We start from the raw sequence: 27,658 nt of genomic DNA, 5'->3' as shown, positions 1-27,658 counted from the left end.
TACTCCATCACCACCACTCTGCAACCGAGCACCCCCGCTCGCCTATAAAACCCCCCACCAGCTCCCTCAACTCCCATCTCACTCAAAGCAAACCACACACTCGATAAAATCCCCTTTGCTAAATCGCAAGCAACTCCATTTTCCACTCCCTCGCCCCTAAGATCACAATGCTTGGTGATTCTTGGGTTGAAGACTGTTGTACATGGTTCATAGTCTTTGGTTTCCTCCTCTGTATGATGGTAATACTCATCGATAGACTCCTCCAGTGGGAAGAGCAAAGAGAAAGAAAGAGGCAGTGAAAAGTGAGAAGAGAAAAGAAGATAGTGAAGAGAAGACAAGAAGAAGGTTCTCCCAGAATCAACCTTGTGCCAGTCATCCCTCCGCAACCAGCTCAAGCAGCAACAGCAGCAGAAGGACCCGTAACACCCTTGTTATGTGGGACTTCAAGGAGTTCAAATCCCCAAGATTCAAGAGTTCTACCCTCATTCTTTTTAAGTGGGGTAGTATTCCAGTAAGGTTCCTGCTATGGAGAAAAAAAAGAAGAAGGCCTGTAGCAAGCTTGTGGAGGACCAGATCATCAAAGCATATAAGTTTCTGGATGAGAAGTGGTCACCCAAGTTTTGTTGATGAAGCACCAGAAGACCAATCAAGGAAGGAATCCATGTGGGAGTTCGCAAGAGAAAGGTTTGCGTGTTGGCATCGATGCTTCTTCAATAAGCTAGCTGCCAAGCGAAAGCTGAAGCCTGAAGATGATCTTTGAGTAGCCAGAATCAGCGCTTGCAATCAGCAACCGGATGCTCCTGAAAGGCTAGATTTTGTTGAAGTTCCATCTCCTCGAAGAATCTGCAAAGTGAAGATATGTAGCTGAAGTAAAGCTATACCCATAACCCTTCTAAGCCGAATCTCGAGGACGAGATTCCTTTTAAGTGGGGTAGATTTGTAGCATCCCAAAAATTCAAATCCTGAAATTTTCTCAAACTCGCTCTAAATTCAAAATGAATTTCAAATTTCATTTCAAAATGTTTGTTTGCGAGTTGATATCAGCAAATAAAATATAGTGGTCTATATTCTCTCCAAAATCCTCCTCAAAATATCCTACAAATATTTCCCAAGTGATCACCCTCAATTTCTTTTCAGAAATACTGCCCAGATATTTCCCTAGTGATCCCCCTCAAATTCTTTCCAGAAATATTGCCCAAGTATTCCACCAATATATCTCCAAGTATTTTCTTCCTAAGAAATACCTTTATAATCATTTTTGAAGTCCCTACAAATATTTCTTCGTAACTTTTCTCATGCTCATACAAATACGTATGCCTCCAGTGTCATACGGTGAGCTCTACAAGCTAAGCTCACTTATACAAGACAAATACATGCTAATCTCCCACTAATCCTCTCATCCTCCCACTAATCCTCTCATCCCTCCCCCTAATCCCCCCACCATGGCTATAAATAGAGGGGCAAGGGCCTCCTCTCATCCCACCCCAAGCCATTTCATGGCAACTCTCTCCCCCCCCACACACACACCCACTCCATGTTCCACACAAGCACACACTAGCACAAGGATCGTTCGATCGTTCTTCGATCGTTCGTCCCCCTGTTCTTAGTTTGTTCGTTCGTTCGTCCGATCGTTCGATCGTTCGTCCGATCGTTCATGGTTCGTTCGTCCGTTCGTCCGATCGTTCGATCGTTCGTCCGTTCGTTCGTCCAAATAATCTTTTTCCTGTCGTTATGCTGCCGAAATTCCGATCGTTCGTTTGTTCGATCATTCGATCGTTCATCGTTCGTTCATAGTCCCTATTCATCGTTCATCGTTCGTTCATAGTCCCTATTCATCGTTCTTCCAGATAATCTTTGTCCTGCCGTTATGTTGCCGAAATTCCGATCGTTCGTTCGTCCGATCATTCGATCGTTCGTCCGTCCGTTCGTCCAAATAATCTTTTCCTGCCGTTATGCTGCCGAAATTTCGATCGTTCGTTCGTCCAATCATTCGATCGTTCGTCCGTTCGTTCATAGTTCCTATTCATCGTTCATCGTTCGTTCATATGAACTATTCACTATCACTATTCACCATTACTATTCACCATTACTATTCATCGTTACTATTTATCATTACTATTCATCATCGTTACTATTCATCGATGATATCTATAATTCCTTTTCCATCGCCACTATTCATCGTTACTATTCATCGGTCATCTAGTCATCCCAAATTTCAACTACTCATCCATCATGCTGTCCAGTCCACCTAAGACCAGCCAGACCCATGTTCCAGTCATACGAACTCCGGTGACTGTGATTTTCCTTCCAGTAGGAACTTCCCATCTGGTCACCCATCCCAGGTTTCTCCAAGTTGAGCACGCTTAACTTTGAGATTTCTTCGAACCAGGCTTCCAAACTCTGATTCCAATAATTCTTGTTTCTAGATTCTTACCGAATTATTCCCTATCCAACCATGTCATCCCTTAATCCTGGTCCATATTCCAGAAAACTCCCAAAATACTCTTGTCCCATATTCTGCCTATAACTCTCCTGTTCATACTAAGTCAGACGATTCATTCGTCACTATTCTCACCAACAGTGAACTTCACTGTGCTACACCACATACACTCAGCTATAAATACACCTAGCTACCCTCTCCCTCTCCACACACACTCAACACCCTCAGCCAAGGCAAACACCCCACCCACTCAGTTACTCTGCTCTACTGGCTACACACATAGTGTCGCTTCGCCTCCAGTCCACCCTCCTGGTAAGCACCTCCGCTCCACCACTAGTAGTATCTCAACACCACATGACACATATTCTACTCAAGACTCTACCCATCCATGTATCGCTATTTTGACCACTATACTAAATATTTGTTGGTATACTTGCTGGTTTGTATGTTTGCTTGTTCATGTTGCATAGTTATCGGAGCGTTCGTGCCGTCTCGTGGAGGCCAGATCTGCAAGTCTACACCAGGCGGTGGAGCCAGAAGCCAGTTCCGCGAGCTCCCCTTCCCCTTCGCCGAATAAGCACGGCAAGCTCACTGGATCCCTTTGATGCATAAATTACCTATGTCTTTCAACCACAACCCTCAGCCTGTTATTTTATGCATGATATGATTTTGAGACAAGTTATTATGGCCACCCAAGCCGCTTGCCGCAATCAATCCTTGATATATTTGTTACAAAGGATTTGAGGAAAGGTGTGAGTTTTCAAAAGAAAATGCTTTTCAAAATGTGTATGATGAAGGGTTTTCACCCTTATCACCTTGTGAGTGGGATAATCAGGGACTCCCTGGTTTAGGGGAGGGCCTAAGGTGTTGGCTCAGCTGGTTTAGGCGTGAGCAGAAGGATTGTCCCCTCGTATAAGGACCGGTTTGTCATCTTTCACTACCTGTACTCATGATAAGTACAACCACTCGAGACTGTGTGGGCAGTCACTCAATCTGAACTCGTACGGTCCAACCCCAGGGTTATGAAGGCTGGGGAGCACCGGGAGGATAAGGAGGGGGAATGTTTTGTCCGGTTTGGACATGGTGGTGGCCTGACTCCTTCCGGTATAACCGTTAAGGTTAGGACGTGCAAGGGAAGAAAGAGATTCGGATTCGGATCTCACTGATCATGAGATCGCAGAGCCGGACTAGTGGGTAAAGTGTACACCTCTGCGCAGAGTTTGAAAACCTATTCGAATAGTTCGTGTCCACAGGAATGGACGAGTCTGGTATGGTATGGCAATTAATGTTTTGTTTTCGAAAAAGGGTGCGTTTGAGAAAAATGGTTTTAAAAGGTCCGGCGGTTGAGTCGTGAGCTATGGTGGACGGGAAGTCCAGTAGCTGTTTTTGAAAAGGAAAACCAGTGGGAAACTGCTGAGAAACCTGGATGGTTTAGTCCAGGGGATTTTATTATAATACTGAAAAACTTCCTGCTCCTTTTGGAGAGGATGCGCTTTGCAAAATACAAAATGTTTTTCAAAACAACCCTGCATAAAATATTGATGTTTCTGCAAAATATCCTGAGCTCCACATATTCCATGCATTATATCTGATTTCTCCATTCCGCGGGTGAAGGTGGGCTGCTGAGTACGTTTGTACTCACCCTTGCTTATTTGTTGTTTTTCAGAAAAAGGAGATCGGGTAAGAGTTACGACTGTTCCCAACCTTGCCTGTGGCTGTTGGACCGCTGAATTGCTTCACTGCGTATATCAGGCTGCTTCAGCCCCACTCTGATGATATGTCTCGAGTTGTGGACCAACTCTTAAAGTTGATCGCCACCTTTATAGGTTTGTCTCGTTTAAGAAAATCTGGAATCATCTGATGTATAAATGTGTTTACTAGCCTCCTGGGACTAGTAATTGTATCACATTTGAGTCCCAGAGGATTGGGACGCTTCAGGGACTTAGCCCGAGTCCGAGCCCTGGGTCGGGCGAAGCGGAGCTTCCTATGGTGCCTTCGGCAGGGCCTGACCGCCTGTCAGCCTCACTCTGTCAAATGGCACCGCAGTCGGAGTGGCGCAGGCGGCGTTGTCCTTCTGTCAGGCCGGTCAGTGGAGCGGCGAAGTGACGGCGGTCACTTCGGCTCTGTCGGGGGGCGCGCGTCAGGATAAAGGTGTCAGGCCACCTTTGCATTAAATGCTCCTGCAACTTGGTCGGTAGGTGCGGCGATTTAGTCAGGGTTGCTTCTTAGTGAAGGCAGGGCCTCGGGCGAGCCGGAAATATGTTCGTCGTTGGAGGGGGGCCTCGGGCGAGACGGAAATCCCCCGGGGTCGGTTGCCCTTGTCCGAGGCTAGGCTCGGGCGAGGCGTGATCGAGTCGCTCGAATGGACTGATCCCTGACTTAATCGCACCCATCAGGCCTTAGCAGCTTTATGCTGATGGGGGTTACCAGCTGAGAATTAGGAGTCTTGAGGGTACCCCTAATTATGGTCCCCGACAGTCATAGTCGCTCCCACCTCACCGTCGTGCGCAACTCAAGGGGTCGCTCCATGTGCACCTTAGGGAGACGCTGCCACGCTCGTGCCCTCCCGAGATCCGCCGTCGCGACCGCTGGCACCTCATTGTCGTGCACACCTCATGGGGCCACCGCCACGTGCGTGCCCTCGGGATCCGATGCCGCAGCCGCTCCCACCTCGCCGCCATGCGCGCCTCATGGGGGCCTTCGCTGTGCGCTGGCCTCAGGGATATGCCGCCACGAGCGTGTCCCCCGGATCCATCGTCGCGCTCTTGCTCCCAAGATGTGGTGGATGTGATAAGGCAAGAAGATAGGATTATCTTAGTTAAGCTTGTTGTTAGTGACATGATTTTAAACTTAATTAGCGTGTATGTCCCAAGCAGACTATAATGAGAGTGGTAAGAGGCTTTTTTTTGGAAAGACTTCGATAGCGTGATTAGAGTTATATCTACTAGTGGGAGGCTTTTTATAGAAGGATACCTTAATGAGCATATAAGTACAACAAGTGTAGGTTTAGAGATAGTTTATAGAGGTTTTGAGTATAACATTAGAAATTTGGAGGGAGAGGAAGTCTTGGACTTCATGATACCCATATATCCATTAACATTCCAGTAAATATTATCATTTTAATCACAAAAGTAAATATCAAATATAAAATATTAAAGCCCCATATCGTATCAATAATAAAATAGATTAAAATAGCATATCATATTTGTGTCTAGCATGATAAATTCATCGAACATAATTTTATCACAATTTCAATAATGTTTAATATTAAATGGGGCATCAGATCACACAAAATATAGCACTCATAGCCTAAAAAATATGATAGTTATCTAATTGTTCATTGCATAATACTTAATATTTAAATATTTAAAATATGTAAGCGGCTAGATTTTAAGAGCTTAGGGGTACCTTCACTTCTTTTTCTTTCAATTTTATATGAAATATTTCTAATAATCTTAACAAACATATATTTAGCGCAAATAATCTCTCCAGATTATATAATCTCTCTAGATTATAATCTCTCTGGATTATATAATCTCTCCATATTATTTTTAGAAAAAAACTACTATTCATGATTATGTAAATAGAAATTACAATATATATTGTTTTTCTTTTCTTTGTCTTAAATAAACAAACAAAGGTACTTGAAAGGGAAATGTGCCCTTGGGCCATTTCTAAGTGTTTTGGTGATTTAGTGTCCAACACAAGTGCCTAAGTGTCAAACGGTGGACAAAGTACAAATCAAGTACAAATGTATGTTTCTCAGACTTATTACATTGTTTTAGAGACTAATGTATTGTGTCTAAGTGCTGGAAACAGGAGAAAACAAATTGGAGAGAGATAGCTTTGTTTCAGCCAAAGCCAGCTCTGTCTGGGTGCACCGGACTGTCTGGTGGTGCACCGGACAATGTCCGGTGCGCCAGGCTGGCTCAGGCGAACTTGCTGCTCTTGGGAAGAAATTAACGGCGTACGGCTATAATTCACCGGACTGTCTGGTGTGCACCGGACTGTCCGGTGTGCACCGGACTGTCCGGTGAGCCAACGGTCGGCCGGGCCAACGGTCGGCTGCGCGATCTGCGCGAGACACGTGGCCGAGCCAACGGTCGGGAGGGGGCACCAGACTGTCCAGTGTGCACCGGGCAGTGTCCGGTGCACCAACGGCTCCAAGGCTGCCAACGGTCGGCTTCGCCAAATAAGGAAGGAAATCCGCACCGGACAGTGTCCGGTGGTGCACCGGACTGTCCGGGGCGCCAGGCGACAGAAGGCAAGAATTGCCTTCCCGGATTGCTCTTAACGGCTCCTAGCTGCCTTGGGGCTATAAAAGGGACCCCTAGGCGCATGGAGGAGAACACCAAGCATTCTTTGAGCACTCTTGATCACTCACACTCCATTCTTGCGCACTTGTTCGACATTCTAGTGATTTGAGCTCCGTTCTAGTGTGCTATTCTTTTGAGCTTAAGTCTGGGTCTTGTGTGTGCGTATTTGCTGTGATCTTTGTGTCTTGTGTGAGTTGCTAATCCCTCCCTTACTCCGTGCTTCTCTGTGAACATCTCTGTAAGGGCGAGAGACTCCAAGTTGTGGAGATTCCTTGCGAACGGGATATAGAAAAGAAAAGCAAACACCGTGGTATTCAAGTAGGTCTTTGGACCGCTTGAGTGGGGTTGATTGCAACCCGCTTGTGTTTCGCTAAGACTCTTCTCTAGCCACTTGGCAGTACTGTGCTAACGCTTAACCAAGTTTTTGTGGCATTAAGTTCAAGTTTTACAGGATCACCTATTCACCCCCCTCTAGGTGCTTTCAATTGGTATCGGAGCCGTTCTCTTCAAGAAAGGGACTAACCGCCCGAAGAGATGGATCCTAAGGGGAAGGGGATTGTGATCAATGACAAGGAGAAGGAGTCATTCGTCAACGAGCCCAAGGATGACAAGCCTACCGACTCGGGCTCGGGCCACAAACGCAAAGATGGGAAGAAGAAGAAGACAAGACGCATCAAGGAGATCGTCTACTACGACGACAGCGATGAGTCCACTTCTTCCCAAAAGGACAACGACGACAGCGATGAGTCCACTTCTTCCCAAAAGGACAACGACGACAACGACTACGAGAGAAGGAAACCGGTTAATTCGAACTTTTCTTTTGACTACTCTCGTATTCCGCAAAGTACAAATGCTCATTTGCTCTCCATTCCACTTGGCAAACCTCCTCACTTTGATGGAGAGGACTACGGATTTTGGAGCCACAAAATGCGTAGTCACCTATTCTCTCTCCATCCGAGCATATGGGAGATTGTGGAAAGTGGAATGAAATTTGATAGCTCGGATAGTCCTATGTTTATCAATGAACAGATTCATAGAAACGCACAAGCTACTACTGTGTTGTTAGCCTCTTTGTGCAGGGACGAGTATCATAAGGTGAGCGACTTGGACAATGCCAAGCAGATCTGGGACACCCTCAGGATCTCACATGAGGGGAACGACGTCACCTTACTCACCAAAATGGAGTTGGTGGAGGGCGAGCTTGGAAGATTCGCAATGATCAGGGGAGAGGAGCCAACCCAAACATACAACCGGCTAAAGACCCTCATCAACAAGATAAGGAGCTACGGAAGCACACGATGGATGGACCACGACGTCGTTCGTCTAATGCTAAGGTCCTTTACTGTACTTGATCCACATTTGGTGAACAATATTCGTGAAAATCCTAGGTACAACAAGATGTTGCCCGAAGAAGTTCTTGGGAAATTCGTAAGCGGGCGAATGATGATCAAGGAGGCGAGATATGTCGACGATGCGTTGAACGGTCCAATTCATGAGCCTCAATCCATTGCTCTCAAGGCAACGAGGAGCAAGGAGACGCTACCTAGCAAGGTGGCGCAAGTTGAGGCGGCCGGGCTCAATGATGAAGAGATGGCCCTCATCATCAAGCGCTTCAAGACGGCGCTAAAGGGTCGCAAGGGGCAGCCAAGCAAGACCAAGACAAAGGGGAAGCGCTCATGCTTCAAATGTGGTAAGGTTGGTCATTTTATTGCTAACTGTCTCGACAATGATAGTGACCAGGAACAAGGGAACAAGAGGGAGAAGAAGAAGAACTATAAGAAGGCAAAAGGCGAAGCACATCTTGGCAAGGAATGGGACTCGGATTGTTCATCGTCCGACTCCGACAACGAAGGACTCGCCGCCACTGCCTTCAACAAGTCATCCCTCTTCCCCAACGAGCGTCACACATGCCTCATGGCGAAGGAGAAGAAGGTATGTAATCGAAACAATGCCACTTATGATTCTTCTAGTGATGATGAGTCTAGTGATGAAGAAATAGATTACTCTAGTTTGTTCAAGGGATTGGATAGAACTAAAATAGATAAGATCAATGAATTGATTGATGCCTTGAATGAAAAGGATAGACTTTTAGAGAAACAAGAGGACCTTTTATATGAAGAGCATGACAAATTTGTAGAGGCACAAAAATCTCATGTTTTAGAAGTTAAAAGAAATGAAATGTTTTCTTGTGAACTATCTTCTTGCCATGAGACAATTTCTAGCTTAAGGAGCATAAATGATGATTTGAATACTAAGTTAGAAATAGCTAGTAAATCTAACTCTTGTGTAGAACATGTTACGATTTGCAATAGGTGTAAAGATTTTGACATTGATGCTTGTAGTGAACACCTAGTTACAATTTCCAAATTAAATGATGAAGTGGCTAGTCTTAATGCCCAACTTAAGACTAGCAAAAGCGAATTTGATAAGTTAAAATTTGCAAGGGATGCCTACACGATTGGTAGACACCTCTCAATTAAGGATGGACTTGGTTTCAAGAGGGAAGCCAAGAACTTAACAAGCCATAAGGCTCCCATCCCCGCCAAGGAGAAAGGGAAGGCCCCTATGGCTAGTAGTGCTAAAAAGAACCATGCTTTTACGTATCATGATAGGAGACATGCTAGAAATGCAAATAGAAGTTATGATGCTTTTGATTCACATGTTTATGATTCATATGCTATGTTTGTTTCTAGTTCTTCCTATATGCATGGTAGAAATGTAGCTAGGAGAAATGCTATTAATCACATGCCTAGGAGAAATGGTGTTAATGATCCTAGGAAAATTAATGAACCTTCTACAATATATCATGCTTGCAATGCTTCATTTGCCATTTGTAGAAAGGATAGGAAGGTAATTGCTAGGAAATTAGGGGCAAGATGCAAGGGAGATAAAACTTGCATTTGGGTCCCTAAAACCATTGTGACTAACCTTGTAGGACCCAACAAGAGTTGGGTACCTAAAACCCAAGCCTAAATTTGCCTTGCAGGTTTATGCATCCGGGGGTTCAAGTTGGATTATCGACAGCGGATGCACAAACCACATGACGGGGGAGAAGAAGATGTTCACCTCCTACGTCAAGAACAAGGATCCCCAAGATTCAATCATATTCGGTGATGGGAATCAAGGCAAGGTGAAAGGCTTAGGCAAAATTGCAATCTCAAATGAGCACTCTATTTCTAATGTGTTTTTAGTTGAGTCTCTTGGATATAATTGGTTATCTGTTAGTCAATTGTGCAAAATGGGATATAATTGTCTTTTCACAAATGTAGATGTGTTTGTCTTTAGAAGAAGTGATGGTCCATTAGCTTTTAAGGGTGTATTAGACGACAAACTTTATTTAGTTGATTTTGCAAAAGAGGAGGCCGGTCTAGATGCATGCTTAATTGCTAAGACTAGCATGGGCTGGCTGTGGCATCGCCGCTTAGCACATGTGGGGATGAAGAATCTTCACAAGCTTCTAAAGGGAGAACACGTGATAGGTCTAACCAATGTTACTTTCGAAAAAGATAGACCTTGTGCAGCTTGTCAAGCAGGTAAACAAGTGGGAGGAGCGCATCACAACAAGAATGTGATGACCACATCAAGACCCCCGGAGCTGCTACATATGGACCTCTTCGGACCCGTCGCCTATCTAAGTATAGGAGGAAGTAAGTATGGTCTTGTTATAGTTGATGACTTTTCCCGCTTCACTTGGGTATTCTTTTTGCAGGATAAATCTGAAACCCAAGGGACCCTCAAGCGCTTCCTAAGGAGAGCTCAAAACGAGTTTGAGCTCAAGGTGAAAAAGATAAGGAGCGACAATGGGCCCGAGTTCAAAAACCTTCAAGTAGAAGAGTACCTTGAGGAGGAAGGGATCAAGCACAAGTTCTCCGCTCCCTACACACCACAGCAAAATGATGTGGTAGAGAAGAAGAACAGGACGCTTATAGACATGACGAGGATGATGCTTGGAGAGTTCAAGACCCCCGAGTGCTTTTGGTCGGAAGCCGTGAACACGGCTTGCCACGCCATCAACAGGGTCTACCTTCATCGCCTCCTCAAGAAGACGTCGTATGAGCTACTAACCGGTAACAAACCCAATGTTTCGTATTTTCGAGTTTTTGGGAGTAAATGCTACATTCTAGTGAAGAAGGGTAGGAATTCCAAGTTTGCTCCCAAAGCCGTAGAAGGGTTTTTGTTAGGTTATGACTCAAATACAAAGGCGTATAGAGTCTTCAACAAATCATTGGGTTTGGTTGAAGTCTCTAGCGACGTTGTATTTGATGAGACTAATGGCTCTCCAAGAGAGCAAGTTGTTGATTTTGATGATGTAGATGAAGAAGAAGTTCCAACGACCGCAATACGCACCATGGCAATTGGAGATGTGCGGCCACATGAACTAGATGAGCAAGATCAACCTTCTTCCTCAACAATGGTGCAACCCCCAACTCAAGATGATGAACAGGAGGCGTGTGATCAAGGGGGAGCACAAGATGATCATGTAATGGAGGAAGAAGCACAACCGGCACCTCCAACCCAAGTTCGAGCAATGATTCAAAGGGATCATCCCGTCGACCAAATTTTGGGGGATATTAGCAAGGGAGTAACTACTCGATCTCGATTAGTTAATTTTTGTGAGCATTACTCTTTTGTCTCTTCTATTGAGCCTTTCAGGGTAGAAGAGGCCTTGCTAGATCCAGACTGGATGTTGGCCATGCAGGAGGAGCTCAACAACTTCAAAAGAAATGAAGTTTGGACACTGGTGCCTCGTCCCAAGCAAAATGTTGTGGGAACCAAGTGGGTGTTTCGCAACAAACAAGACGAGCACGGAGTGGTGACGAGGAACAAGGCTCGACTTGTGGCAAAAGGTTATGCCCAAGTCGCAGGTTTGGACTTTGAGGAGACTTTTGCTCCTGTGGCTAGGCTAGAGTCCATTCGTATTATGTTAGCATATGCCGCTCACCATTCTTTCAGGTTGTTCCAAATGGATGTAAAGAGTGCTTTCCTCAACGGGCCAATTAAGGAGGAGGTGTACGTGGAGCAACCCCCCGACTTCGAGGATGAACGATACCCCGACCACGTGTGTAAGCTCTCTAAGGCGCTCTATGGACTTAAGCAAGCCCCAAGAGCATGGTATGAATGCCTTAGAGCCTTTTTAATTGCTAATGCTTTCAAGGTTGGGAAAGCCGATCCAACTCTTTTTACTAAGACTTGTGATGGTGATCTTTTTGTGTGCCAAATTTATGTCGATGACATAATATTTGGTTCTACTAACCAAAAGTCTTGTGAAGAGTTTAGCAGGGTGATGACTCAGAAATTCGAGATGTCGATGATGGGCGAGTTAAGCTACTTCCTTGGGTTCCAAGTGAGGCAACTCAAGGATGGAACCTTCATCTCTCAAACCAAGTACACGCAAGACTTGATCAAGCGGTTTGGGATGAAGGACGCCAAGCCCGCAAAGACTCCGATGGGAACCGACGGACACACCGACCTCAACAAAGGAGGTAAGTCCGTTGATCAAAAAGCATACCGGTCTATGATAGGGTCCTTACTTTATTTATGTGCTAGTAGACCGGATATCATGCTTAGTGTATGCATGTGTGCTAGATTTCAATCTGATCCAAGGGAGTGTCACTTAGTGGCTGTGAAGCGAATTCTTAGATATTTAGTCGCTACGCCTTGTTTCGGGATCTGGTATCCAAAGGGGTCTACCTTTGACTTGATTGGATATTCAAACTCCAATTATGCTGGATGTAAGGTCGATAGGAAGAGTACATCGGGGACGTGCCAATTCTTAGGAAGGTCCCTGATGTCATGGAGTTCTAAGAAACAAACTTCCGTTGCCCTATCCACCGCTGAGGCCGAGTACGTTGTCGTAGGACAGTGTTGCGCGCAACTACTTTGGATGAGGCAAACCCTCAGGGACTTTGGCTACAATTTGAGCAAAGTCCCACTCCTATGTGATAATGAGAGTGCTATCCGCATGGCGGATAATCCTGTTGAACACAGCCGCACAAAGCACATTGACATCCGACATCACTTTTTGAGAGACCACCAGCAAAAGGGAGATATCGAAGTGTTTCATGTTAGCTCTGAGAACCAGCTAGCCGATATCTTTACCAAGCCTTTAGATGAGCAGACCTTTTGCAAGTTGCGTAGTGAGCTAAATGTCTTAGATTCGCGGAACTTGGATTGATTTATAACATACATGTGTTTATGCCTTTGATCATGTTCCTTTTGCATTGTGTTGTTTATTAATGGTGCTCAAGTTGTACAGGCACTCCCCGGACCTCACAAGTCCTTTGCAAGTGATGCACAAATTTGGGGGAGGTGTGCTACAACTTGACCCTTTGAGACTAACTGTGTGCTTGAGTTTGTCTGATCTAGTCTCGAAGGTGGATTGAAAGGGAAAAGGTGGACTTGGACCATGCAAGACTTCCACTGCACTCCGATGAAAGAGTAACTTTTTCCAAGTTCATCTTTGTACTCTTAGTGCCTCTTGACTCTTAGTTGAAGATTTTGGTGAGGCAATGGGGTTAAAGGGCCAAAATTGATCCCGTTTTGGTGCTTGATGCCAAAGGGGGAGAAAATAAGGCCAAAAGCAATAAATGGATCAGCTACCACTTGTGAATTTTGAAAATAATAGAGTTAGAGTTTTTGTTTGTCAAAATACTCTTAATTGCTCTCATTGTCAAAAGTTGGTCTCCTGTGTGGAGAAGGTTTAATTATGAGAAAAAGGGGGAGTTTTTGAATCCTTGATCAATTTCTCGTGAAATATCTCTCTTTATGTTTCAACATGTGTGTTTGACTTAGAGATAGGAAATTGAGTTTGATTTGAAAAAACAAACCAAGTGGTGGCAAAGAATGATCCATATATGCCAAATTTGATTCAAAACAAATTTGAGTTCTTATTTGAATTGATTTTGTACTTGTTCTACTTGCTTTATGTTGTGTTGGCATAAATCACCAAAAAGGGGGAGATTGAAAGGGAAATGTGCCCTTGGGCCATTTCTAAGTGTTTTGGTGATTTAGTGTCCAACACAAGTGCCTAAGTGTCAAATGGTGGACAAAGTACAAATCAAGTACAAAGGTATGTTTCTCAGACTTAGTACATTGTTTTAGAGACTAATGTATTGTGTCTAAGTGCTGGAAACAGGAGAAAACAAATTGGAGAGAGATAGCTTTGTTTCAGCCAAAGCCAGCTCTGTCTGGGTGCACCGGACTGTCCGGTGGTGCACCGGACAGTGTCCGGTGCGCCAGACTGGCTCAGGCGAACTTGCTGCTCTCGAGAAGAAATTAACGGCGTACGGCTATAATTCACCGGACTGTCCGGTGAGCCAACGGTCGGCTGCGCGATCTGCGCGAGACACGTGGCCGAGCCAACGGTCGGGAGGGGGCACCGGACTGTCCGGTGTGCACCGGACATTGTCTGGTGCGCCAACGGCTCCAAGGCTGCCAACGGTCGGCTTCGCCAAATAAGGAAGGAAATCCGCACCGGACAGTGTCCGGTGGTGCACCGGACTGTCCGGTGCGCCAGGCGACAGAAGGCAAGAATTGCCTTCCCGGATTGCTCTCAACGGCTCCTAGCTGCCTTGGGCTATAAAAGGGACCCCTAGGCGCATGGAGGAGAACACCAAGCATTCTTTGAGCACTCTTGATCACTCACACTCCATTCTTGCGCACTTGTTCGACATTCTAGTGATTTGAGCTCCGTTCTAGTGTGCTAGTCTTTTGAGCTTAAGTCTGGGTCTTTTGTGTGCGTATTTGCTGTAATCTTTGTGTCTTGTGTGAGTTGCTAATCCCTCCCTTACTCCGTGCTTCTCTGTGAACATCTCTGTAAGGGCGAGAGACTCCAAGTTGTGGAGATTCCTTGCGAACGGGATATAGAAAAGAAAAGCAAACACCGTGGTATTCAAGTAGGTCTTTGGACCGCTTGAGAGGGGTTGATTGCAACCCTCGTCTGTTGGGACGCCACAACGTGGAAGTAGACAAGTGTTGTACTTGGCCGAACCACGGGATAAACCACTGTGTCTACCTGTGTTGATTCTCTTGTGGTTATTGTGTTTCGCTAAGACTCTTCTCTAGCCACTTGGCAGTACTGTGCTAACGCTTAACCAAGTTTTTGTGGTATTAAGTTCAAGTTTTACAGGATCACCTATTCACCCCTCTAGGTGCTTTCAGTACTGTTGTACTTATGAATATATATTTATATAATCTAGACTATAAGACAGCTACATATAAATTATAATATATTTAAATTATATAATTTAAATTATAATTTAGATTATATAATCTATAAGCTGAAATGGGCAGAGAAAACCCAGCCGTACCCACCAAACTCAGACCCACACACTGAAATTCCCCTAAAATCACTACGGACCACTTCACCGGCGGCTCGCCGTACTCCGCCGCCGTAAACCGATGACCCTTTCATTAGGCTTGTTGCGGTCAGGCCTCCTCAACCGGCGCATCAACCAACCGGCGAATCAAGTCCTTCGCCTCCACCTCGCATTCTCCTCCGCCTCGCCGTCCCCGTCCGACCCCTCCGCCGCCGCCGCCGGCCCCCAGACCACCATCAGGGAAGGGAAAGTGGAAATATTTTTGGACGAGTCCAACTCAGTCTTCTACAACAAGACCCAGGTTTGTGTTCTTCGAATTTTTACATTCCATTTTCTAGGAAGGTTTATGTTCTTCGAATTTTTACATTCCATTTTCTAGGAACAAAATGATACTCCGTATTTTAAATGGATGTCATCGATTTATTCAAGCAAGATTTATCTTTTAGCGTAGAAGCGGAGTGGTCGAAGAGCAATCTGGTACCTTTTATATTCTCAGCGTTTAGCTCCAATTCAAACTAGGGTTGCTAATGTTGCTCTTAATTTGCTATGTGAACTATGAGATTTAGACGCTTAGTGTTGTGATTTTTTTTCTAGCACATTCCGCTCAGCAATTATTAGTTTTACAGTACTTTAGGTCCCAGAAGTTGTCTTTAGCTGCCGATGGTTTGAATATTTATGCAAAAATGGCTTCAGAGTGGTGTTTTTGTTATAATTTATAGCTATCTTAAGAGAAAGCTTCTCTTGCTAGGTTAACAATAGAGATATTTCCATTGCTGTATTGAGATCATTTATTTTGAAAAGACATGAAGAATATGCTGCCCGATCAAGAAAAGGTATTTCGCTCGCACCAGTAACGATATTTTACTTGTACGCCAGTATACTTCAACTCCTTTCGACTGGACAGACAATACTGAAATACTGCAAAATGTGATAGCAGGACCAGGAGACACTACATTGAGTGCGCAAGCTAAGTATAAAGAGCCGAAAGTTCTTGAGGTGGGTTTCTTTTTTGGTTTCTACTATTATACATTTATACCCCCTACATTTAAATGGTAATTAGTGCAATATTTCACCTTTTCACCCCTTTGAATGTTTCTAGTGGTGCCTACTGTAATATCTGTATGCTGTATTCTTCTATGAGGATATGATCGGTAGTTTGTTACATAATTTCTGATTAGTTATGAGTTTATATGATGTCCCCATATATGTTTGAAAGAATATGTTTCTGCTGCTCCTTCTGAAATAATTTGCTACTAATTTGATTCATCTGCTTTCAGTAAACAATCAATGTTCTGCTGGTATAAACAATGCTGATCCTACCATTTTGGATTCCTGTCTTGATGATTTTTGCAGGCATTAGCTGCATCAGGGCTAAGAGCCATTAGGTATGCTGTTGAGGTAGATGGAATTGGTGAAGTTACTGCTGTTGACAATAATGAAGGTGCATTGTTTTGCTTCAGCATTATAGATATTTTATAGACAGAAGTACAAAACTTATATTTTATTTGACTGATTCGAGATACTTGCTAAACTGTAGCCGCTGTAGAAGCCTGCAAGAAAAATATACAGCACAATGGCAGTCTTGCATCTTCGAAGGTGGTACCACATCACGCTGATGCACGTGTCTACATGCTCACACACCCAAAAGAATTTGATGTGGTACTGCCTTCTTTCTATTTCCATGTGTGCTTTCTTTGTTTTCAGCACCACGGGTACAAGGTACCCTATCATCCTTAGACTTTTCCAAAAATGGCTGGGGCTGGCAAGGAAGGGCCTACACAGGCACTGCACACACGCACGCACGCGCGCGCGGTAAATCCTTCCATACTCTTCGATCAGTTCGAGTAGTTCCCGTTGTGCAAACACCACTACCGAACACAGACTCCAGCCACCCACTCACCCCCTCATCAGCGACTGCCGACTACGACGTCAATACTTACTTCGTTATGCAGAAGTCCTATTGCTTAGGAAATTATGTAAACACATGGTGTTTTGAAGATGCCTATCATTGCCTCAGCCAAAGGTTTGCTGCTTAAAGACACCTAAATCCAAAAAGGCAAAAACATGCCATGGGTAAAGTAATAAAATGTCTGCTATCACAATATATGGTGAAGTCTATTTATTTTAGTTGTATACTTGTAACTAGCTCATCAACTTGCAGTCGTGCTCTTTCACACTAGCAATTTTTGAAGATGTATGAATCGTAGACGTTTGTGAAGAATGGTTATGTACTTATGTGTTCATGGTATGGCTAGTAGTGGATGGGCTTCCACACCTTGTTGTCCTTCGAGGTGCATTGCGAGAGGAAAAACAGCTTGCACTTGTGGATCCAGGAGACAGGCTTGTGGCTGTCATCATACTTCAGAACGTGAGGTTTGTATTGCCAGGGTGTAGTGAGGTGGCGTGTTGTGCTCCTGCTTGTCCTTGCCGACAGACAAGCTATAACTCTCGTCAATCGTCATGTTTGTGCAACTGCAGCGGTTGCTGGTCCTGAGCAGGTGACCTTGATCGGCTTCAGCATGGATACCTCATCCTTGATGGAAGTGGTTTCCGCAAGGATCTTCCAACAGCATTCTTAAAATCGATAGCTGAGATGATGCCCCCCCTCTGATTGGGTTTGTGGTGATGGCCGATGCAGTGGTGGCAGAAGTAAGGATGGATGCATGATTGCATCGGTAGGCACTGTGATATTACTAGATGCAGAAGAGCGTCGGGCTCCTAATAAACTAACATTCTGCTAATTATCCTTTTGATTATCTAATGCTTGAAGCAGCAAACTCAAAACAAAACTTAGGGCAGACCTAGTGCCAAAGGCTCCCACATGAGTGGAATCAGGGGAAGGGATAAACTGAGGCGAGCCTTCCCCGCAAATGTGGAGGGGCTGCTTGAATCTGCGACTTGGTGACTCAATGAGACAACTCTCACTGAGGCTAACTCCAGCAACCTCCATATCCCACCTCCTATCTCACTCTCTATTTCAAACTCCACTCTGTAAACAGTGCAAAACAATGTTTTGCACGACCATATGCACGCTTTGCTGTCCTCACCACTGCACCAAGCCTGCCTTTCTTAAACTCAAAACAAAATTAAGGTACTTAAATTTCTCTGCCACTTGTGGACGCTTGATTGTTCCTTTTGCACAAGTACTCCTTGGTCTTGCCAATGGAAGTCTCCACAACATTTCAAGATTTAAGAGGTAGAAATGTTGATAGTTTTTCTTGGTGTATTAATAATTGAATTATCAAAATGCTGTACTATTTTAACTGAAACTTTAACAGTTTAACACATATTCCTAATAAAAGATAACAAAGTTCTCTTACCTTTCCGAAGTTCGTAGAACCAGTTTAAGTTTTATCATTTATGTTTATGTGATATTGAGTAGTCAATGCCCCACATACAGAAATGTTCATAATTGTTCTTGTGATCCTGTCTACCCTTTTTCCTAACCAGTTTTGACAAGGTTATTCTAGATTACCTTCTATAGGATATTAGCCATGAATTTAGTTTCTGTCAACACAGCATGTGTGCATCTTTAGGTGGTCATTAATCAATAACACATATCACATAGGACAACAATGTGTTATGGGACTCCTAGTTCACATAAACCCTGGTGTGGATTAGAAACATTGAATGCAGTAATGTGAACCTCATAATACTATAAGACCTTGTGGGTTTAGAAGGAGCAGGTTGGTTTGGAAGTTTATTCGCTAGCTTAGAATTTAATATATACATTTCTACCCCTTAAGTCCTCTCACATTGCAGTTTTGCACTGGTCTGTCTTGCTAGCAAACATAATTATTCAAACTAGCACAAGAAAAGCCATGTAGTGTCTATTGAATCCCCTGTACCAAAAATAACTAGAAGGAGCCAGCCTGCCTAATGCTCTTGGTTGCGACAGGGAGGGAGGTTTAATATTAGGAATTGTATCATAGAATGATAGAAGTGCTTTGGTGACAAATTTACATTTGTTCAGTTCATATGACCAATTTAGATATTTCATTACATAGCATTGAATCTGTGGAAATTTGTACCATAGGGAAGCAACAGAGGCATTTGCTAACTACCTGTCACATATTTGCCACCTGCAAATTGTTAAGGCCCATTAGGCCCAGGCCCTACTGGCTATATATATTACCTACAGTCCTTAGGGACCTTTATCAATTATCTATCCCAAGGTTAGTAACATGGTAACAGAGCAGGTTACGAAACCCTAATTTTTTCAGCCGCCGTCGCGGCTGTTTCTCCGCCCAGCCGCCGTCGCGGCCCTTCCCCACCCAGCTGCCACAGTCGCGGATCCGGCCGCCGTCGCGGATCCGGCTTTCCCTGCCTCTGCTCCATCGTGGATCCGTCCGCCTCTGCTCCGTCGCGGGTCCGCTCCTGCCTCTGCTCCGTCGGCCTGTCCTGCGCGGATCCGGCCGCCGTCCCCTCAGCTCCTGCCCGTGCGGAGCCGCGGATCCGGCGGTCCGTCGCGCCTGCCCTGCGCGGATCCGGCCGCCGTCCCTCAGCTCCTGCCCGCAAGGAGCCGCGGATCCGGCGGCGCTCCTTCCCTGTGCGCGGCCTGTCGCGCCGCGGATCCGGTCTTCCCTGTGCGCGGTGCGGTGGCTGCCCCTGTGCGCGGCGCTCTTCCCGGCGGCCGTCCCTGCGCGGCGCTCTTCTGCACTGTCTCGCGCGGCCACCGATCCGGCCGCCCTGTCCCGCGCCGCGGATCCGGCCGTCCCTGCGCGACGCTCTTCCCGGCGGCCGTCCCTGTGCGAGGCGCTCTCGGCGCAGCGCGCTCGCGGATCCGGCCGCGAATCCTGCAGTCCCTGTGCGCAGCGCGCTCCCCTGTGCTCTTGCGTGCGAGGTGCTGCGCGCTTTGCTGTCCCTGCGTCGCTGCGCTGTCTGCTCTGCTTCTCCAGCAACAGGGACGCCGTCAGCCTGCTGTCATCTGCACCAACGCGGTCACCTTGCCTAGATCTGTTTCGGCAACGTGGTCCTCTCCGATCAGTCAAGAATTCGCCTACCACTTGTGCTGATCTGCTTGGAATCAGTCTCCTGCCAGAAATTTTGGTACTCTCTGACTGTTCTCTTGCTATTCAATATGTCAACCAATGCTATTGTTGTCAATATTGTGCTCGATGGTCAGAATTATCCCGAATGGGCTTTCTGTGTTCAGACTGCATTACGAGGTCATGGTTTACTATTTCATTTAACTGAAGATTCACCAGTCCTAGCAGCCGATAGAAGCAATGCTGCTGCAATCAAGACTTGGCAGATCAATGATGGCAAGGTAATGGCTGCTATGGTCAATAGCACTAAACCAACTATGATTATGAGTCTGTCTAAATTCACCACTGCTAAGGCTATCTGGTCACATCTGAAGGACCGGTTTGTTCAGGACAGCGGTGCTCTTTTACATACCCTCATGCAACAGACTCATGTCATTGAGCAACATGATATGTCCATTGATGAATACTATTCAGCCTTTGATCGTCTTATGAGTGCATTGACCTCCATGGTGCCTGCTTGTACTGCTGTGCCTTGTCCCGCCCACAAGTTCATTGAGAAATTCTTTACCTACATATTTGTTATGGGAGTTCGACCTGAGTTTGATTCCCTTCGCGCAAGGCTGCTTCACAGTTCGGATACTCTCACCATGGCTCAGGCATTGTCCGAATTGCTTGCTGAAGAGACTCGTCTGAAGTCTATGTCCTCTATTTCTAGTCTGAGTTCTCACAGTGTGTTGGCTGTTGCTCAGAGGTCTAGGAACATCTCCTTTCAGCCTTGTGAACACTGCAAAAAGACCACTCATCGGTCTGAGAACTGCTTTGCTAAGTTTCCAGAGAAGCTGGCTGATTTTCGTGTCCGTCGTGCTACTCGTGGTCGTGGTACAGGACCATCTCCTAGAGGCTCAGTTGCGGTTGCTGCTACTTCATCTGCTGGTGCTCTGTCATCATCCTGGGTTCTTGATTCTGGAGCTTCCTTTCATGTGACATCTGATCAGTCACGGCTGGCGTCTACTACACCTGTCACCGAGGGTACTTCTGTTCAGACTGCTGATGGTACATTATGTCATGTCACCCACAAGGGTTCTCTTTCTGATCCAACTTTTATTGTCCCAAATATATTTTTTGTCCCTCAGTTATCCATGGATCTACTATCAGTTGGTCAAATTACCGATCACAATTGTTTTGTTGGATTTGATGACTCATCTTGTTTTGTACAGGATCGCAAAACAGGAGATGTGATTGGGACTGGCCGTCGCCGTAAATCTTCGCCTCGCCTCTACATCTTGGACACTTTGCGTCTTCCTTCATCCCCTACTACTACACCTCATGTGCTCGCTGCTTCGGGCCCCACGACGTCATTCACCCAGTGGCATCATCGTCTGGGTCACTTATGTGGATCCCGTCTGTCTACTCTAATAAAGTCAGGATGTTTAGGCTCTACTCATGTTGAGTCTAGTTTTCATTGTAAAGGTTGTCATCTTGGAAAACAAATACAGCTTCCATATTTTACTAGTACTTCCCATTCTGCTAAACCTTTTGATCTAATTCACTCTGATGTTTGGGGTCCAGCTCCGTTTGTTTCTAAAGGTGGTCATAAATATTATGTCATTTTTATTGATGATCATTCTCGTTATACTTGGATTTACTTCATGAAACGCCGTTCGGAATTGCCTTCTATTTACAAGTCCTTCATTCGCATGGTTCACACCCAGTTTTCTGCTACTATTAAAATTTTTCGTTCAGATTCTGGTGGTGAATTCCTATCTGATAATTTTCGCCAGATATTGAGCATAGAGGGTACTCTAGCTCAACTTTCTTGTCCTGGTGCTCATGCCCAAAATGGTGTTGCTGAACGCAAACACCGTCATATTATTGAGAGTGCTCGTACTCTTTTGATATCTTCTTTTGTACCTTCACACTTTTGGAGTGAAGCTGTTTCCACTGCCGTCTATCTCATTAATAGACAACCTTCATCTAAACTTTCTGGTAAATCACCGGGTGAAGTTCTTTTTGGGACTTTTCCACGATATGACCATCTTCGTGTGTTTGGATGTATATGTTATGTCTTGTTACCACCACGTGAGCGGACCAAATTGACTGCTCAATCTGTAGAGTGTGTATTCCTTGGATACAGTCCTGAACACAAAGGCTATCGTTGTTATGATCCATCTACTCGTCGTATTCGGATTTCTAGAGATGTGAGTTTCAATGAAAATCGCCCCTTCTTTCACAACCAGTCTACTCACTCCACCTATTATCCCACAGAATCTACCTCTTTCATGTGTCTTCCTTCCATTCCTGCATCTGAACCATCATCTTCTACATCCACATCTGATGTTCTCATTCCCATAACACCACCTTCCACCTCCACGTCATCCACCTCTTACTCTTCCAAACCACCTATCATCCAAACCTACATTCGTCGTTCCCGCTCTATTCCTACGGCTGGTCCTGATACTGATCCTGTACCTGATTCTTGTACTAACAATAATGAGTTTAATGATGTTTTTAATCAGGGATACCGTCTTCGTGACCGTGGTACCATTGAACCTCCAGATCGCTATGGTTTTCCACGGGCTGGTGTGGCAATTGTTGAACCCACTACATATCAGGAAGCTTCTGGGATTCTTGAGTGGCAGCTAGCTATGATTGATGAATTGGCTGCTCTTGAACGCACTGGTAATGGGATATTGTTCCTTTACCCTCGCATGCTGTTCCTATCACATGTAAATGGGTATTCAAAGTTAAGACAAAATCAGATGGTTCCATTGAGAGGTATAAAGCTCGTCTTGTGGCCCGTGGTTTTCAACAGACTCAAGGACTTGATTATGATGAGACTTTTGCACCTGTTGCGCATATGACTACTGTTCGAACCTTGATTGCTGTTGCGGCCTCCTCTTCTTGGACTATATCCCAGATGGATGTCAAGAATGCTTTTCTTAATGGCGATCTACAAGAAGAAGTTTATATGCATCCTCCTCCAGGGGTTGATACTCCCTCAGGGCATGTTTGTCGTCTTCGTCGCGCATTGTATGGGCTGAAACAAGCTCCTCGTGCTTGGTTTGAGCGATTCATCTCTGTCATCACAGCTGCTGGTTTTTCTTCTAGTGAACATGATCCTGCATTGTTTGTTCATGTCTCTCCAAAAGGTCGTACCTTACTACTATTATATGTGGATGATATGCTGATTACAGGTGACAACTCAGAACATATTTCTCATGTCAAGCTACACCTTAGTAAGGAATTTCAGATGTCTGATCTGGGCCCGCTTAGCTATTTCTTGGGCATTGAAGTTCAGCAAACTCAAAAAGGTTTTTATCTGTCTCAGTCGAAATATATACAAGATCTTCTTGATCGCTCTGGACTTACTGATACTCGCACTGTTGCAACACCGATGGATATTCATTTAAAACTTCGTCCGAAGGATGGGACCCCACTAGCAGATCCAACTCGGTATCGTCATATTGTGGGTAGTCTTGTTTATCTCACTATCACCAGACCTGATATTGCTCATGCTGTTCATATGTTGAGCCAATTTGTATCAACACCTACTTCGGTTCATTATGGTCATTTGCTTCGTGTGCTTCGATATTTACGTGGGACAAGATCCAGATGTTTACTCTATGCTTCAGATAGCCCACTTCAGCTTCATGCGTATTCAGATGCCACTTGGGCTAGTGATCCTGTTGACCGTTGTTCTACTACAGGTTACTGTATTCTCCTTGGGTCATCTCCCATTGCATGGAAATCCAAGAAGCAAGCGGCCATTTCTCGTTCTAGTGCTGAAGCCGAACTTCGGGCACTTGCTACTACCACTGCTGAAATTATTTGGTTGCGCTGGCTCTTGGCTGATCTTGGTGTCTCTTGTGACACTTCTACACCTCTGTTATGTGATAACTTGAGCGCTATACAGATTGCTCATGATCCAGTGAAGCATGAACTTACTAAACACATAGGTGTTGATGCATCCTTTACTCGATTCCATTGTCAGCGGAAGACTATTGATCTTCAATATGTGCCCTCAGAATATCAATTGGCAGATTTTTTCACCAAAGCACAAACAAGAGCACAACATCAGTTTCACTTGATCAAACTCAAAGCTTCAGATCCTCCATTTTCACCTTGAGTTTGAGGAGGGGTGTTAAGGCCCATTAGGCCCTACTGGCTATATATATTACCTACAGTCCTTAGGGACCTTTATCAATTATCTATCCCAAGGTTAGTAACACAAATGGCTGATTCTGATTTAAGCATAAGGAAATAGTATGGGTTGTCTTGATTCGGATTATGTTCTAATGTCCTATACATGCTGAATCAGGTTGACCTTGATCCTTATGGGTCACCAGCTGCATTCCTTGATTCAGCGGTTCAATGTGTAGCAGATGGGGGCATCTTGATGTGCTCAGCTACAGACATGGCAGTGCTTGCTGGTGGAAATGCAGAAGTTTGTTTTTCTAAGTGAGATTTTCAGTTTCAGGATTAAATATGAATTGCTATCTGCAGGACTTACTGGAGCTATACTCATGATACCTGCCATATGCACTTGCAGGTATGGTTCTTATCCATTAAGAGGTAAACACTGCCATGAAATGGCGCTGAGGATTCTTCTTGCCTGCATTGAGGTAAAATGAGATTATTTTCCTGTGCCCCATATATATTCAAGATGAATGATCTTGAGTTTTTTTTCTTCTGTTCCTTTATGTTCATGATGATGATCTCTGTTACATTTTTCCTGTTGTCTTGCAGTCACATGCAATCCGTCACAAGCGCTACATAGTTCCTATAATATCAGTACACATGGATTTCTACATTAGGGTTTTTGTGCGAATCTTCACGTTGTCTCCTGCTTCCATCTTTTTCCTGATACATTCTTTTCCTTATGGTTAAGATATGCTATTTTCTCTATGATGGTACTTTTTTGGTATCTAATAATATTTCTTTGCCAATGTTCCTCTATTATATTCAGCTCGGCTAGCACAGTAAAAAGCTCACCACTCAAATTGGCACATGTTTACCAATGCACTGGGTGCAATTCATTTTACCTGCAAAATATTGGAAGAATTCATTCAAAGGTAGTCTTTCTTATCTTCTTTCATTGTCTTGCATGTTCTTAATGTTACAATAATTTGATCCAGGATAAGGAAAACATAGCTGTACCAAATTTTCGCCTTACTCTGCCTGAAGTATGTTCTGAATGTGGCCATCAATTTGTTATGGGGGGACCTCTTTGGAGTTATCCAATACATGACAAGGTATGGGCTGCTTCAATATTATCAGATATTCATGCTATGAGAGAAGCATATCCAGCTTATCCAAAAATTTCGGCTATACTATCTTCAGTCTCAGAGGTAATGTCTTTTTCTTCTGCTGTACACAATGCAACTGACATAGATGGGAAAATTGGAAAAATTGATCATGTAAGTTGGTGTTAGATAGAATAGGCTATTCTATGGATAGTAGACCTGTAGCTGTAGATGTACCAGCAAATTCTTGTCCCGCTATATTTCATCTCGACACATAACTTTGTCACATATTAAAAAGCACAGGAGCTAGTCACATATCCTTTTTTTTCTTTAGAGTATACTGTCAGCTAAGTCTAGTGTCTACTATCACTTTTTTGACTAAAATAGTTTCATTAGGTCCTGAAATAAATGCTATTAGATAAGATGCACATCGAATAAAAAACTGTAGAATTTGTCTCAATATATCCTTTAAATACAATGATTCAAAGAAAAGTGGAGACATGCTGATTTGCCTGATTATACAAAAATCGTGAGGGACCTAGATTTAGAGGTTTCTCTCCGCCCTGTTGGAAAACAATGTTGTAAATTTTTAGTAGACAGTGCCTTTTAAAAAAACTAAACTGAAGTGTCCTTGAAAGCCAAGCTTTTAATTCTTTTTTACACAAATGCGATGAATCATGATGGCTGGTATTATTTTTCCCTTCAGTATCAGGCACTGAAATAAAGAATGTTTGTTTTTAGTCCAAGTTAAATATACATGTAAACATTTTCACATCTGTGGACTAATAGTTCCATAGATACTTATGGTACTTGTGGATTGAAGAATCATGTCGCATGTTTCAATGCAGGAATTGCTGGAGGCACCTTTATTTGTGAGTCTTCACAATCTGTGTGCAATACTGAAGTGCACTACTCCAACCATGGTTATGTTACAATGTGCTATCAGAAATGCTGGGTATCAAGTATCAGGAAGTCATGTGGACCCGCTAGCTCTTAAAACAGATGCCCCGATGTCAGTGATCTGGGACATCATGCGATGCTGGGTATGATGCATTTCTTTGTTTTATCTTGCCTAATCAATCATGCTTGGCTGATTGATCAGTAACTTTGTTTTGCAGGTCAAGCTTCACCCAGTTAAACATCGACCTGGAAATCATCCTGGCAATGTGATACTTTCCCAAGAGCCTAAATTTCAGGTAGCTGATAAATCACAGCTTTCCATCGTTTCTTTGAAAATTTTCTGTGTAAAAGAAGTTATTATATATGCAAAGGCAGCATGACCTCTATGGAACAACTAAGCTGCATATTATGAGCTCGGTTCCCAATAGCCCTACATGTTGGCTCTGAAAAGTGAGAAGCAATACTAACCATAGTGGCCACGGTTAAGCTTGAGCTGCGCTAAGAGCTCTGTAGCCGACTACACAGCTTATCCGCAAGTCTAATTCGATTCCTGAAAGATAATTTTCAGGAATAAATATTTCTTGGAATACTTAAACTCTTCTTGCTCTTGATTCTGATCTCATCTAGTGATTTTGTCAAAGTCATATTTGTTATGCGCAGTCCTTGATATGCTTGATGATCAAAATGCTCCTCTTGTGCTACTATGATAACCATTCAGAAAAAAAAGGATGGAGTTAACATTTGTTCCTCATCTAACATCTCCATTATCTCCTCTCTTGAATAACTGCCAGGCAAAATTTTCCAGAGTACTGGGGGCCTCGGTCACCCGGAAGCGCGCAAGATTCATGCCAAATCCTGAGAAGTATTGGGGTCCTGGGACGAAGGCTGGCAGGAATCCGAGAACATTTCAGATGGATAACCGTAACTGACGCGATCTCCGCGCCAGAGCCCAGAAGACGGATAATTTAGTTTATTGCTTTGTCAATTGATATAGTTTGTGCGATTGCAATATTTGAATGATGTTTGTGAGTTTGTTCCTTAAGTTCACCCTTCCTAAAATTTTAGGTTGAGTCCACCGGTGACCGGCAGCATGGCTCCAACACTAGACAGGACATACGTTAGGTATTTTTGGTCGAAGATCGTTATGGACAGTCTTCATTATCATCAAAGATACATCTATGATTTTTTGAAGAGAAAAACGACTTCTACAAATTCAACATGTGGGAGGTAACAAATAGGAGCCTCTCTAAAGATCGTTAGACATACAACCAATATTTTGGTTGAAAACCGCTATGACTATGAACACCCGTTTCTAGCAATACCTAAGGCTAACCCTATAGATTTTTCATGGAAAAATTGTTTCCACCAAAAATTCATGAAACAGAGCTATGACAGGAGAACATGTTTGGTAAGTAATAAGAGTCCCTCGCCGAAGATAAATGGACATACAACA

The 27,658-nt window shown here is 44.2% G+C and overlaps 1 protein-coding gene across 15 annotated transcripts; it reads left to right on the top strand.

Moving 5' to 3' along the window:
* The first annotated feature begins 15,055 nt into the window (after positions 1–15,055).
* On the top strand, positions 15,056–27,403 carry LOC100274276 (uncharacterized). Of its 15 annotated transcripts, none has more exons than XR_002269412.3 (15): positions 15,056–15,375; positions 15,823–15,907; positions 16,009–16,070; positions 16,428–16,515; positions 16,612–16,733; positions 17,333–17,447; positions 17,553–24,280; positions 24,381–24,520; positions 24,612–24,684; positions 24,809–24,883; positions 25,029–25,134; positions 25,198–25,410; positions 26,154–26,348; positions 26,424–26,501; positions 26,997–27,403. XR_002269412.3 is itself a non-coding variant. In XM_020553184.2 (14 exons), exons 2-14 carry the CDS (start codon positions 15,480–15,482, stop codon positions 27,132–27,134), a joined length of 1,458 nt encoding a protein of 485 aa, XP_020408773.1. In that variant the 5' UTR covers positions 15,268–15,375; positions 15,454–15,479; the 3' UTR covers positions 27,135–27,403. The 15 variants fall into 15 exon arrangements, 9 of the variants coding, with proteins under 9 accessions (XP_035823731.1, XP_008681550.1, NP_001347495.1 ...); XR_004858144.1 differs by having other exon boundaries at positions 24,809–24,897; XR_004858146.1 differs by lacking the exon at positions 17,333–17,447 and having other exon boundaries at positions 15,069–15,375; positions 22,579–24,280; positions 24,809–24,897.
* Positions 27,404–27,658: the final 255 nt, after the last annotated feature.

This window comes from Zea mays, chromosome 5, assembly GCF_902167145.1.
Source record: "Zea mays cultivar B73 chromosome 5, Zm-B73-REFERENCE-NAM-5.0, whole genome shotgun sequence".
NCBI classification, from domain to species: domain Eukaryota; kingdom Viridiplantae; phylum Streptophyta; class Magnoliopsida; order Poales; family Poaceae; genus Zea; species Zea mays.
This window is presented reverse-complemented; position numbering and strand designations above follow the sequence as displayed.